The sequence below is a fragment of the Neodiprion lecontei genome, chromosome 7 (genome assembly GCF_021901455.1).
Source record: "Neodiprion lecontei isolate iyNeoLeco1 chromosome 7, iyNeoLeco1.1, whole genome shotgun sequence".
In the NCBI taxonomy this organism is placed as follows: Eukaryota; Metazoa; Arthropoda; class Insecta; order Hymenoptera; family Diprionidae; genus Neodiprion; species Neodiprion lecontei.
Genome location: NC_060266.1, coordinates 5,835,178 through 5,859,857, shown reverse-complemented (window position 1 = coordinate 5,859,857; position 24,680 = coordinate 5,835,178). Strand labels below are relative to the sequence as shown.

The 24,680-nt window shown below is 40.1% G+C and overlaps 2 protein-coding genes across 6 annotated transcripts; both read right to left on the bottom strand.

Annotated features, from left to right (window-relative positions):
* Window positions 1–4,077: 4,077 nt before the first annotated feature.
* Window positions 4,078–14,314, bottom strand: LOC107225032 (serine-rich adhesin for platelets). Of its 5 annotated transcripts, none has more exons than XM_046745717.1 (2): window positions 7,186–14,314; window positions 4,078–6,921 (listed from the first exon to the last, which is right to left on the bottom strand). In XM_046745717.1, exons 1-2 carry the CDS (start codon window positions 14,297–14,299, stop codon window positions 5,450–5,452), a joined length of 8,586 nt encoding a protein of 2,861 aa, XP_046601673.1. In that variant the 5' UTR covers window positions 14,300–14,314; the 3' UTR covers window positions 4,078–5,449. The 5 variants fall into 5 exon arrangements, with proteins under 5 accessions (XP_046601673.1, XP_046601672.1, XP_046601671.1 ...); XM_046745716.1 differs by having other exon boundaries at window positions 4,078–7,308; window positions 7,435–14,314; XM_046745715.1 differs by having other exon boundaries at window positions 4,078–8,072; window positions 8,199–14,314.
* A 4,632-nt stretch (window positions 14,315–18,946) lies between these two features.
* Window positions 18,947–24,445, bottom strand: LOC107225031 (spore wall protein 2). Its single transcript, XM_015665334.2, has 2 exons — window positions 24,297–24,445; window positions 18,947–22,519 (listed from the first exon to the last, which is right to left on the bottom strand). The coding sequence occupies exons 1-2, from the start codon at window positions 24,397–24,399 to the stop codon at window positions 19,326–19,328; spliced, it is 3,297 nt and encodes a 1,098-aa protein (XP_015520820.2). The 5' UTR covers window positions 24,400–24,445; the 3' UTR covers window positions 18,947–19,325.
* Between the last annotated feature and the right edge of the window lie 235 nt (window positions 24,446–24,680).

Below are 24,680 nucleotides of genomic sequence, written 5' to 3'. Positions count from 1 at the left end.
AATTGAAAAATTTCTACCAATTCCCTTGTGAGATCACCGATTGATCGATCTTGGGCATCCCTGCGATCAAAGACACTTTGGTGCAAAAGGAACACCAGCGACCCTAATGGTACACAAAATGAATCTAATAAGTACGATTATTATGACAAGTTGTGAAAATTCTCCCATTTGAGTTCGGTCAACTTGTGTAGTCTCCATGGATTGACCGATCAACGTCAACGTGAGGTTGCCTCGCGCGCCATCTCTCGGACGTTCATGGCAGTGCCTGAAAACTGATTATCATCCTTCCGGGTTGAATGGACACTCGCCTCTTGTCATAATTTTCTAGAAACCATGCCCTCTTCGACTCAGCGTGAAACGCACTTGTTTTTTGGATATACTGTTCAGTTTCGGTACTGCGTGAAAAATGGGGCTGTTGTACTCTAATAAAGGGTGCCTAGGCTCAAATTTAAATCGAGATAAGTGACTCACCCACATTTTACAATTCATAAGACATAAAATTGTATCGATTTTGAGTGATTTTATGCTTTCATCGAAATCTATTGTTTGAGAACCATCCAAGGCCGCAAGGAAGAACCATTTGGATACACGATTTTGGAAAATATATTTGTTTTCCAATAATTGTTATAGGGTCTCAAGAATGACGCCCAATAGTTATTTTTAGAGGGTGGAACTTGAATGTGCCAAAAAACCGTACACGCGGAGTAAGTCGAAGTGCTGTTACACAGCCCTCTAAAGTTTTGTTCCTTCCTGAGTCGATCAATTCGACTACAACTGTTGAGACCGTTCACGTGGCATAACACACTAGTCGACGCTGCTGCATCCGTTCTCTGATTTCAGCATCCCAAATTTTTATTGCATATTCGTAACCAACACCTTAAACGCGTTTTACCCGAACTACATTTCCCATATTTGTAGGAAACGCCATTTCAACAATTCTATACTGATGTTTAAAGATTTTTTTCTTTTGCTGACAAAATTAAAATTCTACTTTGACTGTTCCTCATTACGTCAATAATCGTCGTCAATAAATTTTGCAATGTTTTTCAAAATTTTGTGTACTTTTACGGGCATTTATAGACATTTTAAGATTTTGTTTGAATTTAAGTTTTAAGTACCAATTCGCGGTTTTTACACTTCTTGCCGCGGATAACCGAACAAACACAGCATCAAAGTCGATAAGTGTTGGTAGCAGAATTCTGAGAAATTATTAAATAAAAAAATATCCTTAACATATTGTGAAACGTACTCAATAAAGTTCCTAAAGCTTCTCTGTTCATTCTACGTATTCTGTAAATGCAATCAACACCGGTACAAATGCCTTGCGTGCAGATTTTTTAAGTAATTAAGAACATTTGCCTTAGGTATTCATACGCCTACTTAATCATTGCCCCATAACTTGTTTCTTATAACACTTCTAATTCCCCTTCATTTGCGATGCACATTGTGGGAGAACCGTCATCATAATTGCTGGTATTGATTTTAAAATTATTATTGTAAGGCGTTTAGTTACTTAACCTTGTTTTTTATTTACTTATTCTTCGTTGCGAATGTTTCATTGCTTGATTATTTTTCTCTCCTATTTTTGAAGAGTATTTTCATTATTTTTAATATATTTATTCACGTAAGTGCAAGTCTGCAAGTTGTTGTCTATACCCTACTGGATACGTGAGGATAGGCCGTTGCGTCACTATCAGAAGAGAATAACATTCACATTGAGCTGCGATGACTGGCTAAATTATTTTATGAAGAGCACACGGAGTGTCGAAGGCTCGTCTGAGTTTTGAACCGTATAATTATCTACTCGTTGCAGTTGAACAGTTGATCATTTTATGATTTTAATAATTAGCATTATTGGCATTATGATCCAATCTTAACGATAGTCAGCTCAGAAATATTGGCATGAACATACTCTGTAACCCGTATCTAATATTTCAATGAGGTATTACTAATTATACATGACGAAGTTGATTTTCGCTAAATCAATTAAATCAATGCATTCCGCATTGCATTCCATCATCACAAGCAACGCTTTAGCGTTAAAGATGCCCTAAAAACTTATACAGTCTGTTGGAATGCGGGGAAATAACTGTATGTAATATTGTAAAAAGTTTATGTATAATATAATCAGTGATTGCATTTGTTCACGTGAATTACAAAAGTCTCGGAATAGAAGCACCGTGCTTCGTCACACCGCGTAATCGCACCTCATGTCTGTCCCTGCACATGTGTGCCACTGTGCCATTCGCACACGTACACCATGATCACCCATGGATGTAGGCCAAATCCAATGTAAGCTATTTAAGTATTACGTGACATCGCTGGCCAATTCATTGGCCGATTCGTAACTTTGGATTCCAATACTCATACGAATCGTAATATCACACCTTTCTCCCATTGTAACGGAACGGTTTAGTCTCACCTGCAAGAATAGATACTCGGAAGCTGGAGAATCTTGAAGTCATGTTAAAGTAACATAGCGATGAAAAAGTGCCGATAAAGATACGATATTCCCACGAAACACGAGCTTTGAAACGAGAGTTCTCCAATGAAACTGAAAATTTTCAAACTCCGAATCTCACGAGGTAGCCTTATGGTCACGCCACTGCCTTAACGGAAATCCTTCAAGAACCTTCTGGGAAATTCTATAAAAACCGACATATTAAAAGAATAACATGCTTTCTCGAAATACGAGTGAACAAGCCGCTATCTCAAGTGTACATTTACTTTTCCGGAAATTGGATTGGCAACACTAGCGCTCGCTAAATAAAAATTCAAAAATTTGCATAATATCCTGCAGTAGCACTTTAATGATTTGAACCGAAGATAATTCGAGTTCTTTGTTGTAACTATGAAACAGAACTTACGGGTTACAACGATCTAATATGCAGGTTTCTTATTCTGTTGAAATAAACAAAAATATTTCTCACGCATCAAAGTGCTCCTTCCGATTTCAGCCAGATCTTACTTTTCTTAGATTATGTACTCTGAAGTAAATGTTATTCCAAGTGAATAGTGAGGCAGCAATATAATTAACCATTTAGAGAATAAATATCTTCCAAAGTTTTAAATAAATCTTTACCGATAATATTACCTAAACAGGAAGTCGATAAGTCTAAGTGTAAGGAGGTATAATATAGAAAGCCTAAATAAATAATTGACAGCATTCTGCAATCATTATACTATTTTATTATTCGGTAACAATTTAAAATGGTGGCTCTGCCAGTTACCTTTTGAGATTGCATGCTGTTCCTCCGATATGTCGAAACAATAAAAAATAATCAGTGGATGGTGAGTAAAGTTTTACGGCTAAGTCGCTTCTCATTCGACCGAAAATCCACTTTGGATACTCTTGCATATTTCTACAACTTCTCTAGACATGGCACTGAATTCACTTGATAAACTCATTTTATATATTTATTGGTATTCAACGGGGCTGGGTAATATTTGAAATGTTTCCATTTCGAATAATCATTCAAACTGTAAAATAGCTTTCTGCATTTTTTATTTCAAGTACACTTGAATATTTATTTTCTATTTTTCAGTATAAGATGAGAAAATTTATGAATTCAGCCGTTCGTCGAACTTCTCTGTTCAAATAGATTTCACTGCATATGTCCCAAAATTCCGTAACCTACCACTGGCCGGGAACAAATAATATCGGTACGATTTACCAGTAGGTAAAATATTTGAATCCCTCGCTAGTGAGTTGGAGCTTAAAATTAGCCAAGATTTGGCCATGCAGTTGTTTCGTTATATACTGTCGAATGTGTCGAATACACTGAAACAAAATGCGTTCGAAAGTGGCAAGATTTCGCTTAAAATCATAAAAAAAAGTTTTTCAATTATCTCAAAAATTATCCCCTATAGTACATCAGTTCAAGTGTAACTTTGCAAAAAACATTTCACAAAAACGGTGGCCATGTTTGCAGGTGAACGGAATACCTGAAATACAAAAACGAAGATTTAATCAACGTGGCCGCAAAGACGTTATGGCAAATGCGGCAAATCACGAACAACCGTGGCCATAATGGGTACAATTTGTTGTTTCTTCATTAGTAGAATAAGATACTTGAATTGTAGGCGAAACAGTTGAAATACATTTATTTCGAGAAAACGATACAAAATACACGTTAACAAATAAATCAATACCAGTTGTGCATTAATAATCAGAGTGACCACGTTCGACATAACAATCCGAACGACAGGTGGAAGAAAAATATCGATAGAGACGATTGACTGATGTAATTGAATCATTAGCTCGAAAAATCTGCAATACTGCTCATTAAATTCAGTGCACTATGCGAATCAGCGAGATTCGAAAAATAATGAACGAAAGCAGATAGTTTGATGAATGTGGATTTATTCAGGTAAATACATAAAAGGATGCATGTGAATGCTGAATGTGATTATAACAGCAAAGGAACTCATTTGTGTGCAAAAAACACCTATTATATTCATTCTTCAAAGAAAAGTCGACGAACCTGGGCGTGTACTGAAATTAGTCGTGGGTAGTGAAGGTTACGATTTATAAAAATTAGATTATTGCCCTGAGCTATAAATATAGAGTGAGTGTAATGTATACATTTTTTTTTAAACCATCTAAAAAATCTAGAATCGTGAGCCCCGTCGCATCGTAACAGCATTTCAGCGGTTAAAAAATTTCTCCGAATGAGATTGTAATGTCCACTCAGTGATGTCATAATACAACAGTTGTGAAACCGTGGCAGCCTGCGAAAGTGTTGTTATGATAGAATATTATAAGTAAGGGGGAAAAATCATATGAGAACATAGTACTGGACATTTTTCACAATGTTGTTCCTTGTTTGGCCATAGTATGACAATGCTCAAATCTTTTGTTGCTTCCGAATATCTTAAGAAATGCGCTGTAACTTGTTAAAGCTGACAATTCAGTAGACGAATAACGTTGAGTAATAGCCTGAATTTATCGGACTGTTGGTACGGATCAGTAATGAGAGTGAAACAGCCACAGACAGAAGTATTGCTGACAACATACATTTCAATCTTGGACCTAGAGGTTATGTCGATCAAGAGCTATAGGGTAAGCAAAACGGAGGTAATAAATTTTTGCTAACACGGTACACTTCTGGCACTTACTTTACTTACCAGAGAAAAAAGAATATTGCGGAAAAATGTAGAAAGGGTGCAAAGCTGGTCTGGCGTTTAAAAAAAATGTTTCCGGTAGTAGCTGGCACTACTGGTTTGATTCATGTGTATCAACTGATACAATAATTGAAACGGACTAGGACGGTTGGATTCAATGCAGCGTATAGTTGACATCAGTAGAAAGGAAGAAGTGACTTGTGAAGCTGAACAACACTCTTGATCACGAAACGATTTTTTGTATTAAACAATATCTCTGCCTGTGACAGAACAGTTATCCGCAGAAAGCACAATCACATTTATTGTACTAGGATCCACAGTTTACTTATGCATACACTGAGGAACCGTCACTGTAAGCATCATAATTAGTCGACGAAGATGAACTGCTAGATGAAGATTCAGATTCTGCTGCTGTTGACGTTGATGACCCGCTGCCTTTGTTACCGTTACTGTTGAATGAAGTTCCCAATTTTTTTTCATTACCGTACCGAGTGAACGAGTGTCTGGGTTCCGCTTGTGCTAACCATAATAACTCGTCACTGTTCTCACCGGTACTCGTGGCAGAATAATCATATTCAAATTCTGATCCTGTTGACGTCAACGACTCGTCACTGTTCTCACCGTAATTGTAGTACGATCCAGATTCCGTCTCTGCTGAAGATAATGACTCATCACCGTTATCGCCATAAATATCAGATAAAAGTCTATATTCTGCTTGTGGTGACATTGATGACTTTCCGCCACTATAACCATGAGTGGAGGACACAAGTTTGGACGCTGCTTGCTTTGACATTGATGACTTGCTGTCCGTATAACCGTTATTGTTGAACCGCAGTCTAGGTTCTTTTGTTGGCATTGATGACTTATCAGCCTTATGACCGTTACTTGCAAGTGAAGACTCGGATTTTGACTGTGTTGTCGCTGACGAATAGTCACCCTTATAACCGTTACCACCAGATGAAGATCCAGATGCCGTTGTTGTCGATGTTGACGAGGCATCACCTTTATTACTGGAAGCATCGGATGAAGATGACGATTCCGCTTGCGTTGACACTGATAACTTGCTGCCTTTATGCTGGTTATAATCGGACCTCGGTCTAGGTTCTTTTCTTGGCATTGATGACTTGTGACCCGCATGACCGTTACTTGCAGGTGAAACTCCAACTTCCGATGTTGTTGGCGATGATGGCACAGCATGGTTTGCATCGCGGACGTTCGACAAAGATGCGGATTCGCTTTTTGTTGATGTTGATGTGTCATCACCCTTACCACCGCCGGTTTCCGATGAAGAGACTGCTTTTGACTGTGTTGTTGCTGACAAATAGTCACCCTTATAACCGTTACCACCAGATGAAGATCCAGATGCCGTTGTTGTCGATGTTGACGAGGCATCACCTTTATTACTAGAAGCATCGGATGAAGACGACGATTCCGCTTGCGTTGACACTGATAACTTGCTGCCTTTGTGCTGGTTATAATCGGACCTCGGTCTAGGTTCTTTTCTTGGCATTGATGACTTGTGACCCGCATGACCGTTACTTGCAGGTGAAACTCCAACTTTCGTTGTTGTTGACGATGATGGCACAGCATGGTTTGCATCGCGGACGTTCGACAAAGATGTGGATTCGCTTTTTGTTGATGTTGATGTGTCATCACCCTTAGCACCGCCTGTTTCCGATTGAGAGACTGCTTTTGACTGTGTTGTTGCTGACAAATAGTCACCCTTATAACCGTTACCACTAGATGAAGATTCAGATGCCGTCGATGTTGATGAGTCATCACCCTTACCACCGCCGGTTTCCGATAAAGAGACTGCTTTTGACTGTGTTGTCCCTGACGAATAGTCACCCTTATAACCGTTACCACCAGATGAAGATCCAGATGCCGTTGATGTCGATGTTGACGAATCATCAGCCTTACCACCGCCAGTTTCCGATGAAGAAACTGCTTTTGACTGTGTTGTTGCTGACAAATAGTCACCCTTATAACCGTTACCACCAGATGAAGATCCAGATGCCGTTGATGCCGATGTTGATGAGTGATCACCCTTACCACCGCCAGTTTCCGATAAAGAGACTGCTTTTGACTGTGTTGTCGCTGACGAATAGTCACCCTTATAACCGTTACCACCAGATGAAGATCCAGACGCCGTTGATGCCGATGTTGATGAGTGATCACCCTTACCACCGCCGGTTTCCGATAAAGAGACTGCTTTTGACTGTGTTGTCGCTGACGAATAGTCACCTTCATGACCGTCACTACTAGATGAAGATTCAGATGCCGTCGATGTTGATGAGTCATCACCCTTACCACCGCCGGTTTCCGATAAAGAGACTGCTTTTGACTGTGTTGTCGCTGACGAATAGTCACCCTTATAACCGTTACCACCAGATGAAGATCCAGATGCCGTTGATGCCGATGTTGATGAGTGATCACCCTTACCACCGTCGGTTTCCGATAAAGAGACTGCTTTTGACTGTGTTGTCGCTGACGAATAGTCACCCTTATAACCGTTACCACCAGATGAAGATCCAGATGCCGTTGATGTCGATGTTGATGAGTCATCACCCTTACCACCGCCGGTTTCCGATGAAGAGACTGCTTTTGACTGTGTTGTTGCTGACAAATAGTCACCCTTATAACCGTTACCACCAGATGAAGATCCAGATGCCGTTGATGCCGATGTTGATGAGTGATCACCCTTACCACCGCCGGTTTCCGATAAAGAGACTGCTTTTGACTGTGTTGTCGCTGACGAATAGTCACTTTCATGACCGTCACTACTAGATGAAGATCCAGATGCCGTTGATGCCGATGTTGATGAGTGATCACCCTTACCACCGCCGGTTTCCGATAAAGAGACTGCTTTTGACTGTGTTGTCGCTGACGAATAGTCACTTTCATGACCGTCACTACTAGATGAAGATCCAGATGCCGTTGATGCCGATGTTGATGAGTCATCACCCTTACCACCGCCGGTTTCCGATGAAGAGACTGCTTTTGATTGTGTTGTTGCTGACGAATAGTCACCTTCATGACCGTCACTACTAGATGAAGATTCAGATGCCGTCGATGTTGATGAGTCATCACCCTTACCACCGCCGGTTTCCGATGAAGAGACTGCTTTTGACTGTGTTGTCGCTGACGAATAGTCAATTTCATGACCGTCACTACTAGATGAAGATTCAGATGCCGTCGATGTTGATGAGTCATCACCCTTACCACCGCCGGTTTCCGATAAGGAGACTGCTTTTGACTGTGTTGTCGCTGACGAATAGTCAATTTCATGACCGTAACTACTAGATGAAGATTCAGATGCCGTCGATGTTGATGAGTCATCACCCTTACCACCGCCGGTTTCCGATAAGGAGACTGCTTTTGACTGTGTTGTCGCTGACGAATAGTCACCTTCATGACCGTCACTACTAGATGAAGATTCAGATGCCGTCGATGTTGATGAGTCATCACCCTTACCACCGCCGGTTTCCGATGAGGAGACTGCTTTTGACTGTGTTGTCGCTGACGAATAGTCAATTTCATGACCGTCACTACTAGATAAAGATTCAGATGCCGTCGATGATGATGAGTGATCACCCTTACCACCACCGGTTTCCGATGAAGAGACTGCTTTTGTTTGTGTTGTCGCTGACGAATAGTCACCTTCATGACCGTCACTACTAGATGAAGATCCAGATGCCGTTGATGCCGATGTTGATGAGTGATCACCCTTACCACCGCCGGTTTCCGATGAAGAGACTGCTTTTGACTGTGTTGTCGCTGACGAATAGTCACCCTCATAACCGTTACCACCAGATGAAGATCCAGATGCCGTTGATGCCGATGTTGATGAGTGATCACCCTTACCACGGCCGGTTTCCGATAAAGAGACTGCTTTTGACTGTGTTGTCGCTGACGAATAGTCACCTTTATGACCGTCACTACCAGATGAAGATCCAGATGCCGTTGATGCCGATGTTGATGAGTGATCACCCTTACCACCGTCGGTTTCCGATAAAGAGACTGCTTTTGACTGTGTTGTCGCTGACGAATAGTCACCCTCATAACCGTTACCACCAGATGAAGATCCAGATGCCGTTGATGTCGATGTTGATGAATCATCAGCCTTACCACCGCCAGTTTCCGATGAAGAAACTGCTTTTGACTGTGTTGTTGCTGACAAATAGTCACCCTTATAACCGTTACCACCAGATGAAGATCCAGATGCCGTTGATGCCGATGTTGATGAGTGATCACCCTTACCACCGCCGGTTTCCGATAAAGAGACTGCTTTTGACTGTGTTGTCGCTGACGAATAGTCACCCTTATAACCGTTACCACCAGATGAAGATCCAGATGCCGTTGATGTCGATGTTGATGAGTCATCACCCTTACCACCGCCGGTTTCCGATGAAGAGACTGCTTTTGACTGTGTTGTCGCTGACGAATAGTCACCCTCATAACCGTTACCACCAGATGAAGATCCAGATGCCGTTGATGCCGATGTTGATGAGTGATCACCCTTACCACCGCCGATTTCCGATAAAGAGACTGCTTTTGACTGTGTTGTCGCTGACGAATAGTCACCTTCATGACCGTCACTACTAGATGAAGATCCAGATGCCGTTGATGCCGATGTTGATGAGTGATCACCCTTACCACCGCCGGTTTCCGATAAAGAGACTGCTTTTGACTGTGTTGTCGCTGACGAATAGTCACCTTCATGACCGTCACTACTAGATGAAGATCCAGATGCCGTTGATGCCGATGTTGATGAGTGATCACCCTTACCACCGCCGGTTTCCGATGAAGAGACTGCTTTTGACTGTGTTGTCGCTGACGAATAGTCACCCTTATAACCGTTACCACCAGATGAAGATCCAGATGCCGTTGATGTCGATGTTGATGAATCATCAGCCTTACCACCGCCAGTTTCCGATGAAGAAACTGCTTTTGACTGTGTTGTTGCTGACAAATAGTCACCCTTATAACCGTTACCACCAGATGAAGATCCAGATGCCGTTGATGCCGATGTTGATGAGTGATCACCCTTACCACCGCCGGTTTCCGATAAAGAGACTGCTTTTGACTGTGTTGTCGCTGACGAATAGTCACCTTCATGACCGTCACTACTAGATGAAGATCCAGATGCCGTTGATGCCGATGTTGATGAGTGATCACCCTTACCACCGCCGGTTTCCGATAAAGAGACTGCTTTTGACTGTGTTGTCGCTGACGAATAGTCACCTTCATGACCGTCACTACTAGATGAAGATCCAGATGCCGTTGATGCCGATGTTGATGAGTGATCACCCTTACCACCGCCGGTTTCCGATAAAGAGACTGCTTTTGACTGTGTTGTCGCTGACGAATAGTCACCTTCATGACCGTCACTACTAGATGAAGATCCAGATGCCGTTGATGCCGATGTTGATGAGTGATCACCCTTACCACCGCCGGTTTCCGATAAAGAGACTGCTTTTGACTGTGTTGTCGCTGACGAATAGTCACCTTCATGACCGTCACTACTAGATGAAGATCCAGATGCCGTTGATGCCGATGTTGATGAGTGATCACCCTTACCACCGCCGGTTTCCGATAAAGAGACTGCTTTTGACTGTGTTGTCGCTGACGAATAGTCACCCTTATAACCGTTACCACCAGATGAAGATCCAGATGCCGTTGATGTCGATGTTGATGAATCATCAGCCTTACCACCGCCAGTTTCCGATGAAGAAACTGCTTTTGACTGTGTTGTTGCTGACAAATAGTCACCCTTATAACCGTTACCACCAGATGAAGATCCAGATGCCGTTGATGCCGATGTTGATGAGTGATCACCGTTACCACTGCCGGTTTCCGATGAAGAGACTGCTTTTGACTGTGTTGTCGCTGACGAATAGTCACCCTCATAACCGTTACCACCAGATGAAGATCCAGATGCCGTTGATGCCGATGTTGATGAGTGATCACCCTTACCACTGCCGGTTTCCGATGAAGAGACTGCTTTTGACTGTGTTGTCGCTGACGAATAGTCACCCTCATAACCGTTACCACCAGATGAAGATCCAGATGCCGTTGATGCCGATGTTGATGAGTGATCACCCTTACCACGGCCGGTTTCCGATAAAGAGACTGCTTTTGACTGTGTTGTCGCTGACGAATAGTCACCCTCATAACCGTTACCACCAGATGAAGATCCAGATGCCGTTGATGCCGATGTTGATGAGTGATCACCCTTACCACCGCCGGTTTCCGATAAAGAGACTGCTTTTGACTGTGTTGTCGCTGCCGAATAGTCACCCTTATAACCGTTACCACCAGATGAAGATCCAGATGCCGTTGATGTCGATGTCGATGAATCATCAGCCTTACCACCGCCAGTTTCCGATGAAGAAACTGCTTTTGACTGTGTTGTTGCTGACAAATAGTCACCCTTATAACCGTTACCACCAGATGAAGATCCAGATGCCGTTGATGCCGATGTTGATGAGTGATCACCCTTACCACCGCCGGTTTCCGATGAAGAGACTGCTTTTGACTGTGTTGTCGCTGACGAATAGTCACCCTCATAACCGTTACCACCAGATGAAGATCCAGATGCCGTTGATGCCGATGTTGATGAGTGATCACCCTTACCACGGCCGGTTTCCGATAAAGAGACTGCTTTTGACTGTGTTGTCGCTGACGAATAGTCACCCTCATAACCGTTACCACCAGATGAAGATCCAGATGCCGTTGATGCCGATGTTGATGAGTGATCACCCTTACCACCGCCGGTTTCCGATGAAGAGACTGCTTTTGACTGTGTTGTCGCTGACGAATAGTCACCCTCATAACCGTTACCACCAGATGAAGATCCAGATGCCGTTGATGTCGATGTTGATGAATCATCAGCCTTACCACCGCCAGTTTCCGATGAAGAAACTGCTTTTGACTGTGTTGTTGCTGACAAATAGTCACCCTTATAACCGTTACCACCAGATGAAGATCCAGATGCCGTTGATGCCGATGTTGATGAGTGATCACCCTTACCACCGCCGGTTTCCGATAAAGAGACTGCTTTTGACTGTGTTGTCGCTGACGAATAGTCACCCTTATAACCGTTACCACCAGATGAAGATCCAGATGCCGTTGATGTCGATGTTGATGAGTCATCACCCTTACCACCGCCGGTTTCCGATGAAGAGACTGCTTTTGACTGTGTTGTCGCTGACGAATAGTCACCCTCATAACCGTTACCACCAGATGACATAACTTTATTTGCATTCGCAACGTTCGACGAACATCTGGATTGAGTTTTTGTTGGTGTTGATGATTTTTCGCCATCACTAACGTAAGTGTCAGATGAAGACTTGGATTCTGACTGTGTCGTCGCTGACGATTGGTCACCCTCATAACCGTTATCACCAGATGAAGATCCAGATGCCGTAGTTGTCGATGTTGACAAGTCACCGCTTTTATTACTGGAAGCGTCGGATGAAGACGTCGATTCCGCTTGCGTTGACACTGATGACTTGCTGCCTTTATGCTGGTCATCATTGGACCGCGGATCAGGTTCTTTGTTTGGCATTGATGACGTGTCACCCTTATGACCTTTACTTGTAGGTGAAACTTCAGATTCCGTTGTTGTTGATGTTGATGAGACATCATGGTTTGCATCGTGAACATTCGACAAAGATACGTATTCACTTGTTGTTGATGTTGATGACTTACCACTGTCATCACCGGAAGTGCTGACTGAAGATTCGGATTCTAATCCTGCCGCTGATGATGAATTATCACCCTCATCTCCATTACTACTAGATCCAGACACCGTTGTTGTCGATGATGATGACGCAGCATCGTTTTCATCGTCAGCATTATTTCGAGACGAACTGTCACCATCAATATCGTTACCATCTAATATCACAGACTCAGATCGAGATTTAGATTCAGATTCAGTGTCCATTGATAGTGATGATCTGTCACGGTTATCACCGTAATTATTCGACGAATATTTTGATTCTGTTTCTGAATTCACTGATTCTGCATTATTATCATCATAGTGACCGTTCAACGAAGATCCAGATTCTGCACTTTCTGCCGATGATAACTCGCCACGATTCTCACCGTAACTGTTGAACGACGATCCATATCCCAATTTTGAATTGTCTGATGACTTGTGGTTATCATCGTGGAAACCCTTCGCGGAATACCTCGATCTTCCTTCAGCCAACGAGCGACCGTCGTAATTCCTAGTACGATGATGACCGTAACCATTTCTCAAATATCTAAATCGAGCTCTTTCTAACTGTGATAACTCAGCATCGTTATCTCCATAACGGTTGAACGAAGATCTAGATCTTCCTACTCCTGGCGTTGATGACCTGATGCGATGATGACCATGGTGGTTCGAGGAATGGCTAGATCTTCCTCCCATTGACCGTGATGACCCAGCATCATCATAACTATCACTGTGTGACAGTGTTTTCCCAGTTTTTGACGATGTTGAACCGTCATGGTTTTCACCATTAGTATCTGACAGAGATACATATTTTTCATCTGAATTAGTGGTTGTTGATATCAATGAACCGTCGCTATTATCACCGTAACTGTTCGACAAAGATCTAGATCCTGCTTCTGATTTCGTCGATGATTCGCCACTATTATCATTGTTATAGCTTAATGTAGATTCAGATTCAGCTCCTGCTGATGACCTGTCTTCATAATTACCGTAATTATTGAACGAATATTTTGGTACTGCTGTTCGTGATCCTGACGATCCCACGCCATTATTACCGTGACTATGAGTCAACGATCTAGAGCTTGTGGCTGTAGACGCTGATGATGCAGCACCATGATTACCGTGCCTGTTGTACAATGATCTATATCCTGTTTTTGCTGGCGCCAATGATCCAGCACCGTGATAACGATGACAATTTTCCCAATATCTTGATCCTGCCTTGTCTTCTGTTGCTGACCTAGTGCGATATTGACCGTAATGGTTCAACCGCGATTCAGATCCAGTTTCTGCATCTTCTAATGACCCGGTGCCATACGGTCTAAATTTCGAGCCCGATTCGTGTCCCAAATAATCACTGCAAACTTTGTGTTTTCTACCAAATCGGTTTGGCATACTTTCTACCAATTGGTAGCAGAAAATCACAAACACGACCAGTGTAAGTATTTTACCCATTGTGAGTTGGTTTGACTTAGTGGCGGTGTATCATCTACACCCAACAGACCATTCCTTTTATACTTATCTGAGGTAGACGCTGTGCCTTCTGTTAGTGATGTTAGTTCTTCTTCAAATTCACCTGAATAAATATTGTGACGTGACAATTGTTTAAGCATGCGCACTACATCATTTTGACTCGCGACGACAACATGAAATTGATCAACGTCTTGAGTGACACGTTATTGAGGAATACCCTGAAAGAGATTTCAGACTCAAACAACTCCATAGTAAACGGCCACGCCACTACGCAAAATTTTTCATGAATGTTTCAAATAATGAATTACAATTGAATTGAACGAATCAAATCTTAATCTTCAATTCTTTAGTTTAATTTGAAGCACCATAGACAGTTGACTAATGAAGTCCGAAACTTAACATTGAAGTACTTTCACATAAGCAAGACCACTATACTCTACGTTATTGATAAAATGCAATCATAAATCCTTTCGCGTTGGTTCATTAACAACAACAACTACCATCTCAACTGCATAATTGTTGCTCGATGCTGCTGAATCTGAATCAAATGGCGAAGTTAGTGGTCGGTGATCTATTGTTTTTGTTACAAATATTATTTTTTCCACAATTTGCAGTTCAAGTTTTACTTCTCGTACACGAATTAATCAAAGGTGTCTGTCACACTCGAGAGTCACTTTTGATTATAATATACTCGATTTAGGTAAATTACTTCACAACAGAAAATGAATAATTCGATCAATAATCGTAATTATTAAAATTGAACAATCTGCAGTTGATTATACTTAGGTATGAAAGCAAGCAATTTATCCATGACAGCCTCAAACAATGAAGCTACAAACTGCAGTAATTAGGTATTCTGGAGGGTATACTATAATAAACACCCGATGAGTCTAAATGACTCCCAATAGTTTTTTCATACTACTAAAAGTGTATTATCTGCTCAACGAAATGTTCTTGTGAAGAAAACATAACTGCATTAGACTAAACTAGTTGCAACGATATCCTTCACTGCATAATTAGGATCCGTCGTCTGTCTTCTTTTCATTTCAGTATCTTATTATTATCAACACCGATATAAAATCTGTATGCGTCATGTTTTTCAATTCATTTAAATCACTCACCTTGGCCAGTATTCTGATGGCTACGCTATCAGTTGCTTACAACTTACTTTCTATAACATTTCATCTTTTCCTTGGTCTGTAGTATACACGGTGGGGGAATCATTATTATAATTGCTGGTGTTGATTCTCACGTTATTATTGTGAGTCATTTCGCTTCTCAACCTTGTTTTTATTAAACAGTTTCTTCATTGCAAATTTTTCTCTTCTACATATTGATGAAACGATAATTATTTTTTTATGGTTATTTATCATATGTAAACTACCCATGAATCACGTCAAACGCTTTCTTCGCCACGTGCATTATTTCTCCATTACGAATTTCATCATCAATGATATGGCACCTATGAATACAGCACGAAGATTCTTCGACAAGGATTTTTCCTCAGAGTGACTGAAGACTCAGTGCAGATACTGTGAATTGGTACTACCATCAGCTAACAGATGTTATAAAGATTTTGGTGGAGAATCTGGAATACATTTTCATCAATTCTATTGTCACTACTGATCCCATATTTATTGAAATCTTCCACCAACGTTTTTATACTATGCTATACATACATCATTTGTCCGCTGAAAGTATGCATAATGTCGGATGCTGAACGTCAATAGATTCTGCACTCAAGAACCTGTTGACTATCATATCAGCAATCGACTAAGTACACAGTCGATCAGTTTTCTACAGTCTGATCTCGAATATTCGAAGTATTTATTCAGGCAGTCTCGTTCAAATTCGGTAATGGGTTGATATATCTGCTAGGAGGTTGAGTCAATTATTGGCCAAGCCATAATTTTTAATAATAATGTTATTGCTTATTCAAATAACATATTCATTCGGTGTGATACGCGAGAACATTTCAAAGGTAGGTAATTTTATAGATGTTATACTATAAGCAACGTAGATATAAAAAAGTAGCTAGTCATGCGAACCAGTTCAGAAAAATTGGTGCCCTGCGCTACCACTGTACGATAATGGCGCCTTAGCCAATAAGAACCAGCGTGAGTAGCCATAAATTAACCTATCCAACAAGCGATCCAAATGTATGCCAACTGTATAAACATTGTTATAATCACAAATTTTACCCAGAAATATCAAAATTGCTTCGTATACTGTTTATTCACGCAGCTATTGACGTTAAAACATGACTGTTCGCCCACCATCGGTCTTTATTGCAGTCAATGATTATTTAAGCAATTACTAATACTCACAGTACTTGCGTTATCCTGAGAAAACAGAGAAGACGGTTCTATTTACGCATCACATACATCTGTAATGTAAGAAGAATATTTTATTGTAGTAGTACTATTTCACCATACCGACAATCAAAAGACGTGCGAGGTATAGTGCGGCCTTTCGATCAAGCAGCCAGCAGAAAAAAAACAAAAGTAGCCATGAAGAGTTTGCCGGTAATGGTAATACGCGTCAACAGCGAACACTTCTTCGTAACGGACAAGTTAGAAATCTCCAGCAGAAAAGCATAATGGAAAATATACCTCGTAATAATGGACACTTCACTATAGGAAAAAGTTAACTTCATCATGAGAAACCGACCCTTTACACACCAACTTTACGCATACGGAGAAAAACATTAATTTATCGGAAAGTGCGCAGGCGTCAAGCCCTAGTGTGTAGAATAGATCATTTCAGCTAAGCGCATGCGCAAGTGTCATTTTACCGGACCGTCAGATCTGGAAAATCCAACTCTCAAAGGATTCGTTAATAATAATAATAATAATATATTGGAAAGAGATTTTTAATATCTAAGTCAAGGATTAAGGTCACGTAGTGTGACTTGTGCACAATTTCCATAAAAATTGGAAAAGTTAGAAGGTTGGGGGCGATCAAATAGTTGTGAAATGAGTTTGCGGGGATTAGTATATTCATTCATTTTCTAAACTTATTCATTTTCTTTTATTTTTAAGTATGCCTTCATCTAAATAATATCTGAACACTGCTGTAGCGCCCACAGTATTTGCCCCTTTGTGACGATGCCACCTGCACTGTAATTCGACTACGAGGTCATTATTTTATCAGAAATGGTCCTGCGTAATATATACCACACTAATTAAAAGAACAAACAGCGTAACGCGTGATTTGACTCACCTCCTCAGAATGTTCGTAACTGTATTCCTAAATGAAAATGACAAACATTATGTTCGAATTAATGCCATGACTGACTGACACCCAGCATGCAATAATCTAATACGTTCATTAACATTTATGAGCTTGGTTTATGGATATTTAGAGGATAAGATTATCAGGTGCTTCTGTTCGAAAGACGGTGGTGCAATAACTAATATTCCGCCCACTATCGTGAGTGGCGCTACATTTGTGTATCGCTGTGATCTATCTGGAGATCGTGAATCTCTCTCGTAAAGCATTCTCCTTAAACCAATTTTAGTAGAATAGTCATTGACTCCATGACCTCTTGAGTCGATAAGCTGCCCCAGATTGACGCTGGAGCGGTTCATACTTCTTGAAACGATATCAGCTGGATTGTCTGCTGATGAGATGTAGTATCATTTCTTATTCGTGCATTCTTGGATTTGTGTTGCTCGATGATTAACAAAGATTTTCCACTTTTCGGCATGGTGGCGGTTTTATCCTGCGTTTAGAAATACTTCCTAAAACTAGTCAATGTGGCCTTGGTAGTTCCGTTGTTCCTCTAATTACGTTAAAGTTCTATACTCCTTTAAATTGTATAATAGTGCTGACACTATAAAATATACTGTGAGTACTTTAAACGCGTCAGCTCTTATATCAACTTAACGGAAATCGGGTGATTTTTAGAAAACGTAGAAGATTGATGCTTCTGGCAATGTTCCTAGTTCAGTTAGTGTTTGCTACATGGAAAGACTTTTGGTGTCAATGCTTGTTTTATTACTTATCCATAATTACAATAAAATGTACAAATTTAGGGATATGGAGGTACTGTAACAGACATTTCTACAATAATACGAGATCATAGTATATCTGTGTGAAATATTATAATCTCGATGAGCAAGAGTTAGTACAGTACGATTAAAAACAGTATTATTTACTATCGCGTGATTGGAAGTGTGAAAAAGTGATAGAGATAAATAAAGAGTTTTCTAAAAATATTTCTAAAACTATTTTTAATAACATAAGTTGTGAGAAATATTGATAATTTTCGTTTGTATGTTCATTTTTGCGCGTCAGAAACAGATACCTATAAAGATATTTGTCAAAGACTGTCATAAACAGCCGATGACAGCTGTCAAAGGGTTTGCTAGATGCTTTTTGTTTTGTTTTCGGGATCTCATCCCACCGCCAACTTCATGCGTATACTATTGTTATTATAATCTTTTTTATACTATTGTTATTATAGTTTTTTTTTTACTATTGTTATTATAATCTTTTTCTACCTGTTCATTTGTTTGAAACTTTTTTATTAGATAGAGAGATAATAATACTTTAAATAATTTTATTACTTTTAATTTTATTTTTATTTAAATAATTATTTATAATGGTTTAAAAAATTGTAATGCCTTTATGTTGAACGTGCAAGATTTATTCCGCTCTTTACAAAGCATCAAACAAATTTTCGTTATTTGAGTCTATTACAAATACAATTATTTGAAAATATTGTAATTCTTTTAATATAGCAGTCTAATAGTATGAGTCATTCCAAAAGAAGGTATTAACTCTACATTTTCACAGTCAGTATGCAATTTCTTGTAACTCTATATCGGTCATCCCTTACTTCCTACATTCTATTTTCATTATGGACAAGCAATATAGCCAATATTGATACCAAGAGGCTTTCCATGGTAGTACATCAGTCTTCTCGACGGAGAGTAGGTGCCAAATTTCAATGAATAGCAGTATTCTTTGTATGCATTGCCCTCTGAACCACTGAATCATTTACTCACTGTTTTTTAGAACTTCCACTCTGTTTTCTTTCCTCCTTCTTCTGATTCGCCTCCATTTCTTGGCTTTTTCCATTCTGATGGTATTCCTCTTTCTTCTGATTCGTCTCCATTTCTTGGCTTTTTCCATTCTGATGGTATTCCTCTTTCTTCTGATTCGTCTCCGTTCCTTGGCTTTTCTCGTACTGTTGATATGCCTCCTTCTTCTGATTCGTCTCCATTTCTTGGCTTTTTCCATTCTGATGGTATTCCTCTTTCTTCTGATTTGTCTCCATTCCTTGGCTTTTCCCATACTGTTGATATTCCTCCTTCTTCTGATTCGTCTCCATTTCTTGGCTCTTTCCATTCTGATGGTATTCCTCTTTCTTCTGATTTGTCTCCATTCCTTGACTTTTCCCATACTGTTGATATCCCTCCTTCTTCTGATTCGTCTCCATTTCTTGGCTCTTTCCATTCTGATGGTATTCCTCTTTCTTCTGATTTGTCTCCATTCCTTGACTTTTCCCATACTGTTGATATCCCTCCTTCTTCTGATTCGTCTCCATTTCTTGGCTCTTTCCATTCTGATGGTATTCCTCTTTCTTCTGATTTGTCTCCATTCCTTGACTTTTCCCATACTGTTGATATTCCTCCTTCTTCTGATTCGTCTCCATTTCTTGGCTCTTTCCATTCTGATGGTATTCCTCTTTCTTCTGATTTGTCTCCATTCCTTGGCTTTTCCCATACTGTTGATATGCCTCCTTCTTCTGATTCGTCTCCAGTCCTTGGCTTTTTCCATTCTCATGGTATTCCTCTTTCTTCTGATTTGTCTCCATACTTTGGCTTTTCCCATACTGTTGATATTCCTCCTTCTTGTGATTTGTCTCCATTTCTTGGCTTTGTCCATTCTGTTGGTATTCTTCCTTCTTCTGATTCGTCTCCATTCCTTTGCTATTTCCATTTTGTTGGTATTCCGCCTTCTTCTGATTTTTCTCCATTCCTCCGCTTTTTTCATACTGTTGGTGCTCCTCCTTCTTGTGATTGGTCTCCATTCCTTGGCTTTTTCCATTCTGTTGGTATTCCTCCTTCTTCTGATTCGTCTCCATTCCTTTACTATTTCCATTTTGTTGGTATTCCTCCTTCTGATTCTTTGACTCCATTTCTTGACTTTTCCCGTTCTGTTGGTATTCCTCCTTGTGATTCTTTTCTTCTCCTTGGCTTTTCTCGTTGTGTTGGTTTTCCTCTTTCTGATTCTTTTCCTCTCCTTGACCTTTCTCCTTGTGTTGGTTTTCCTCTTTGTGATTCTTCTCCTCTCCTTGACCTTTCTCCTTGTGTTGGTTTTCCTCTTTCTGGTTCTTCTCCTCTCCTTGACCTTTCTCCTTGTGTTGGTTTTCCTCTTTCTGATTCTTTTCCTCTCCTTGACCTTTCTCCTTGTGTTGGTTTTCCTCTTTCTGGTTCTTTTCCTCTCCTTGACCTTTCTCCTTGTGTTGGTTTTCCTCTTTCTGATTCTTTTCCTCTCCTTGACCTTTCTCCTTGTGTTGGTTTTCCTCTTTCTGATTCTTTTCCTCCCCTTGACCTTTCTCCTTGTGTTGGTTTTCCTCTTTCTGATTCTTTTCCTCCCCTTGACCTTTCTCCTTGTGTTGGTTTTCCTCTTTCTGATTCTTTTCCTCCCCTTGACCTTTCTCCTTGTGTTGGTTTTCCTCTTTCTGATTCTTTTCCTCCCCTTGACCTTTCTCCTTGTGTTGGTTTTCCTCTTTCTGATTCTTTTCCTCCCCTTGACCTTTCTCCTTGTGTTGGTTTTCCTCTTTCTGATTCTTTTCCTCCCCTTGACCTTTCTCCTTGTGTTGGTATTCCTCTTTCTGATTCTTTTCCTCCCCTTGACCTTTCTCCTTGTGTTGGTATTCCTCTTTCTGATTCTTTTCCTCCCCTTGACCTTTCTCCTTGTGTTGGTATTCCTCTTTCTGATTCTTTTCCTCCCCTTGACCTTTCTCCTTGTGTTGGTATTCCTCTTTCTGATTCTTTTCCTCCCCTTGACCTTTCTCCTTGTGTTGGTTTTCCTCTTTCTGATTCTTTTCCTCCCCTTGACCTTTCTCCTTGTGTTGGTTTTCCTCTTTCTGATTCTTTTCCTCCCCTTGACCTTTCTCCTTGTGTTGGTTTTCCTCTTTCTGATTCTTTTCCTCCCCTTGACCTTTCTCCTTGTGTTGGTATTCCTCTTTCTGATTCTTTTCCTCCCCTTGACCTTTCTCCTTGTGTTGGTATTCCTCTTTCTGATTCTTTTCCTCTCCTTGACCTTTCTCCTTGTGTTGGTATTCCTCTTTCTGATTCTTTTCCTCTCCTTGACCTTTCTCCTTGTGTTGGTATTCCTCTTTCTGATTCTTTTCCTCTCCTTGACCTTTCTCCTTGTGTTGGTATTCCTCTTTCTGATTCTTTTCCTCTCCTTGACCTTTCTCCTTGTGTTGGTATTCCTCTTTCTGATTCTTTTCCTCTCCTTGACCTTTCTCCTTGTGTTGGTATTCCTCTTTCTGATTCTTTTCCTCTCCTTGACCTTTCTCCTTGTGTTGGTATTCCTCTTTCTGATTCTTTTCCTCTCCTTGACCTTCCTCCTTTTGTTGATATTCTTCTTTCTGATTTGTCTCCATTCCTTGGCTTTTCTGCTTCTTGTTACATTTTTTCTTCTTTTGATTTTTCTCCCTTTCTTGGTCGTTCTCATCTGTTTCATCTTTTTCTTCCTCTTGGTCTTCTTCCATTATAGCATCATCCCACATCTCTTGTCTTTGATCCTTTTCTTGGTCCTTCATCTGTGTTTTACCATATTCCTTTTCGTCGTCTTCCATCGTATCTTGGTAATCCTCTTTCACGTCATACTTTTCACTCCTCAGATGCTTTTCTTTTTCTAGATACTCCTCCTTCACACGCATCTCCGTCTCCCGGTACTTCTCATCCTCCCTATACCTTTCCTCCTCTAGACTCTCCTCTTCCACATTTTTCTCCATCTCCGGGTACCTTTCATCCTTTATATGCTTCTTCAGATCTAGATCTAGATTTTCCAGATCCCTCCTGATATCCTCGGCCATTTCGTCATTCATCTTTTCCCACAGGTCCATCTCCACCTTTAGATTTTCGTCCATTTCCACATACATCTCCGTGTCATCTTCTCTTGCTAACCCTTCTTCATAGTCTGATCTCACTCTATCGCCTGATTTTCGACCACAAACTGCAAAATAAAATGGACATTATTTCGTTAATTTATCAACAGTATGCATCAATCAGCTTATGAATATGGTCAACTTCACTTTGCTTTTGACCAGTGTCTACATTAGGGTGTGTCGTTTGGAAGCAACACTTTTTTTCGTTCTCATCTGTAACGAAAGAACCCTCGCCAAAGGATATCTTTTAAATCCGATGTTGAGATCACTCTCAGAACTCGAAATTTTCTGCTTCAATAATACATGCAAATTATGATCTATTCTCCTATTCGTTATAATTCAATGATACAGATTTAAGCCTGAACGCATTTTGTAGGGAGTGAATACAGTCAACGATTTAGCCATTGCAGACGTTCAGAATTGATTTTTTAAATCAAATTAATTGAGGTTCTCAAATTCTGAACCGTTTGAGCTACGGATTTTGCTTAATATACACCCTTGTAGAGACTTTAATTCAGTATCAATTGCTTCCAGAATCAAGTTTTCATCATCAAATATGGCTGAGTAGCTGCTGTTACTCCCCGGTGTTGTTTAAATAGGAAAACTCCAAATTCCAAGAGTGACCTTCTAAAATTGGATCCGAGAGATATGCTTCGGTGCAAGAATCCTTTTTTTTTTATGAAAGAAGTTTTTTAGGTGGGAGCGAAAAACAAATAGCTTTCAAACGTTACACTGTTTTTCTTACTTCATCCTCCATTCAATATGTCAGATGATTATCCCGACTGAATTATTTAATTACAATAGTTATTACATACCTACAAAATGTAAATACTTCGGAAACACTTTGGCTTTTCCAACAATAGTGTCCGAGTAATGTGCGCTGACATATAACAATTACCGTATGTGTAAGTTAATATCGTGACATAATTCGATGCAAAAAAATCAGATCAAGTACATGTCTCGCGCGTTGCAAATTAATTTCGTGATTTACCAAATCTTTCAGTGGCGCTATTTCTGGTGCTTTTAGATCTGCCATGCCGAAAGATGTTTTAAAATATTTACTCAACGTTCCACCGAAATCGTGATTAGCACAAACTAGGTGTGTTAAAAATTTTTTTCACTCGGTTTTCAATTGAAAAAATTTATTCTGAATTTAAAAAAATCTTTCTTGCCGTTATTCGGAAAGATCGTGATAAAAAGGTCGTGAAAACTCTCGTTTATTCAACCTGATATTGAGTAGAGATTCTGATATTATACAGATATCCGAAAAAATACTGTTTTTCCTCAGTTTTTACGGCTGACAAAACTTCAAAAAATCATATCTTACAAACACGTTGGAAAAAAAAAACAAAAAAAAAACAAGTTTATTTGAAGGTGATTCTGGTAGAACTACGTTAGAAAAAATTGAGGATAAAATCATAGAGGTTAAGGTGTTGACTTATATATCTTCAAATATCAAAACCCCCATTCTGTACACAATTCTGAACAAAATACTTCAATGTATTTTCATTCGACATGGCACGGATTTTACGAAATGGCAATAGTAAATTCGTACAATTCATGCCATTTCTTGATTTCTGCATGAAAAGAAAATGCGTTGGAATGTTTAAGCTGGCAAAGTTCCAGTCAAAAGCAGGCAATTCCACGCTGAAGAACCACGGACCCGATTTGACATTGAAGATTTAATATCTCCTTCTCATCCACGCCTATAATTAAGATTCGATGATTTTATCATCATTACTATTGTCATAAGAGTCTTTACTTCTTAGGAATCTATACGGTAGTTGATCTCCGTTCCCTATCCCTATAGTCCATAACCATGTGACTCTACGCCGAAATACTCACTGCCTCTTTTGTGATGACCGTGCTCTTCATCGTGACTTGGTCTACCGGAAGTCTGTTGATGGCACAAAGTACCGATAATAAGTAACACGATTAGTTTATTCATATCGAGCTTATCAGGCTCGCTAGGCGACTACGACGTTGTTGCTGTACAATTATCATTTTATACCCCTCTTTAGTCAGCAGTGTACGACCAACGAGCGTGGTATGCTATTCTATTTTTTCCGTTATTTGTATTTTTATTTTTTTTTTATTTTCACATCAGTTGCATAAACATGTACTTTATTAAACATTAAGATCTTATTTTACTTGTAAGTTTTTGTTGCCTTGTTTTTCTATCTCAATGAATTTAATGACGTTAAATATCATCGAGACTGTAATTAGTGG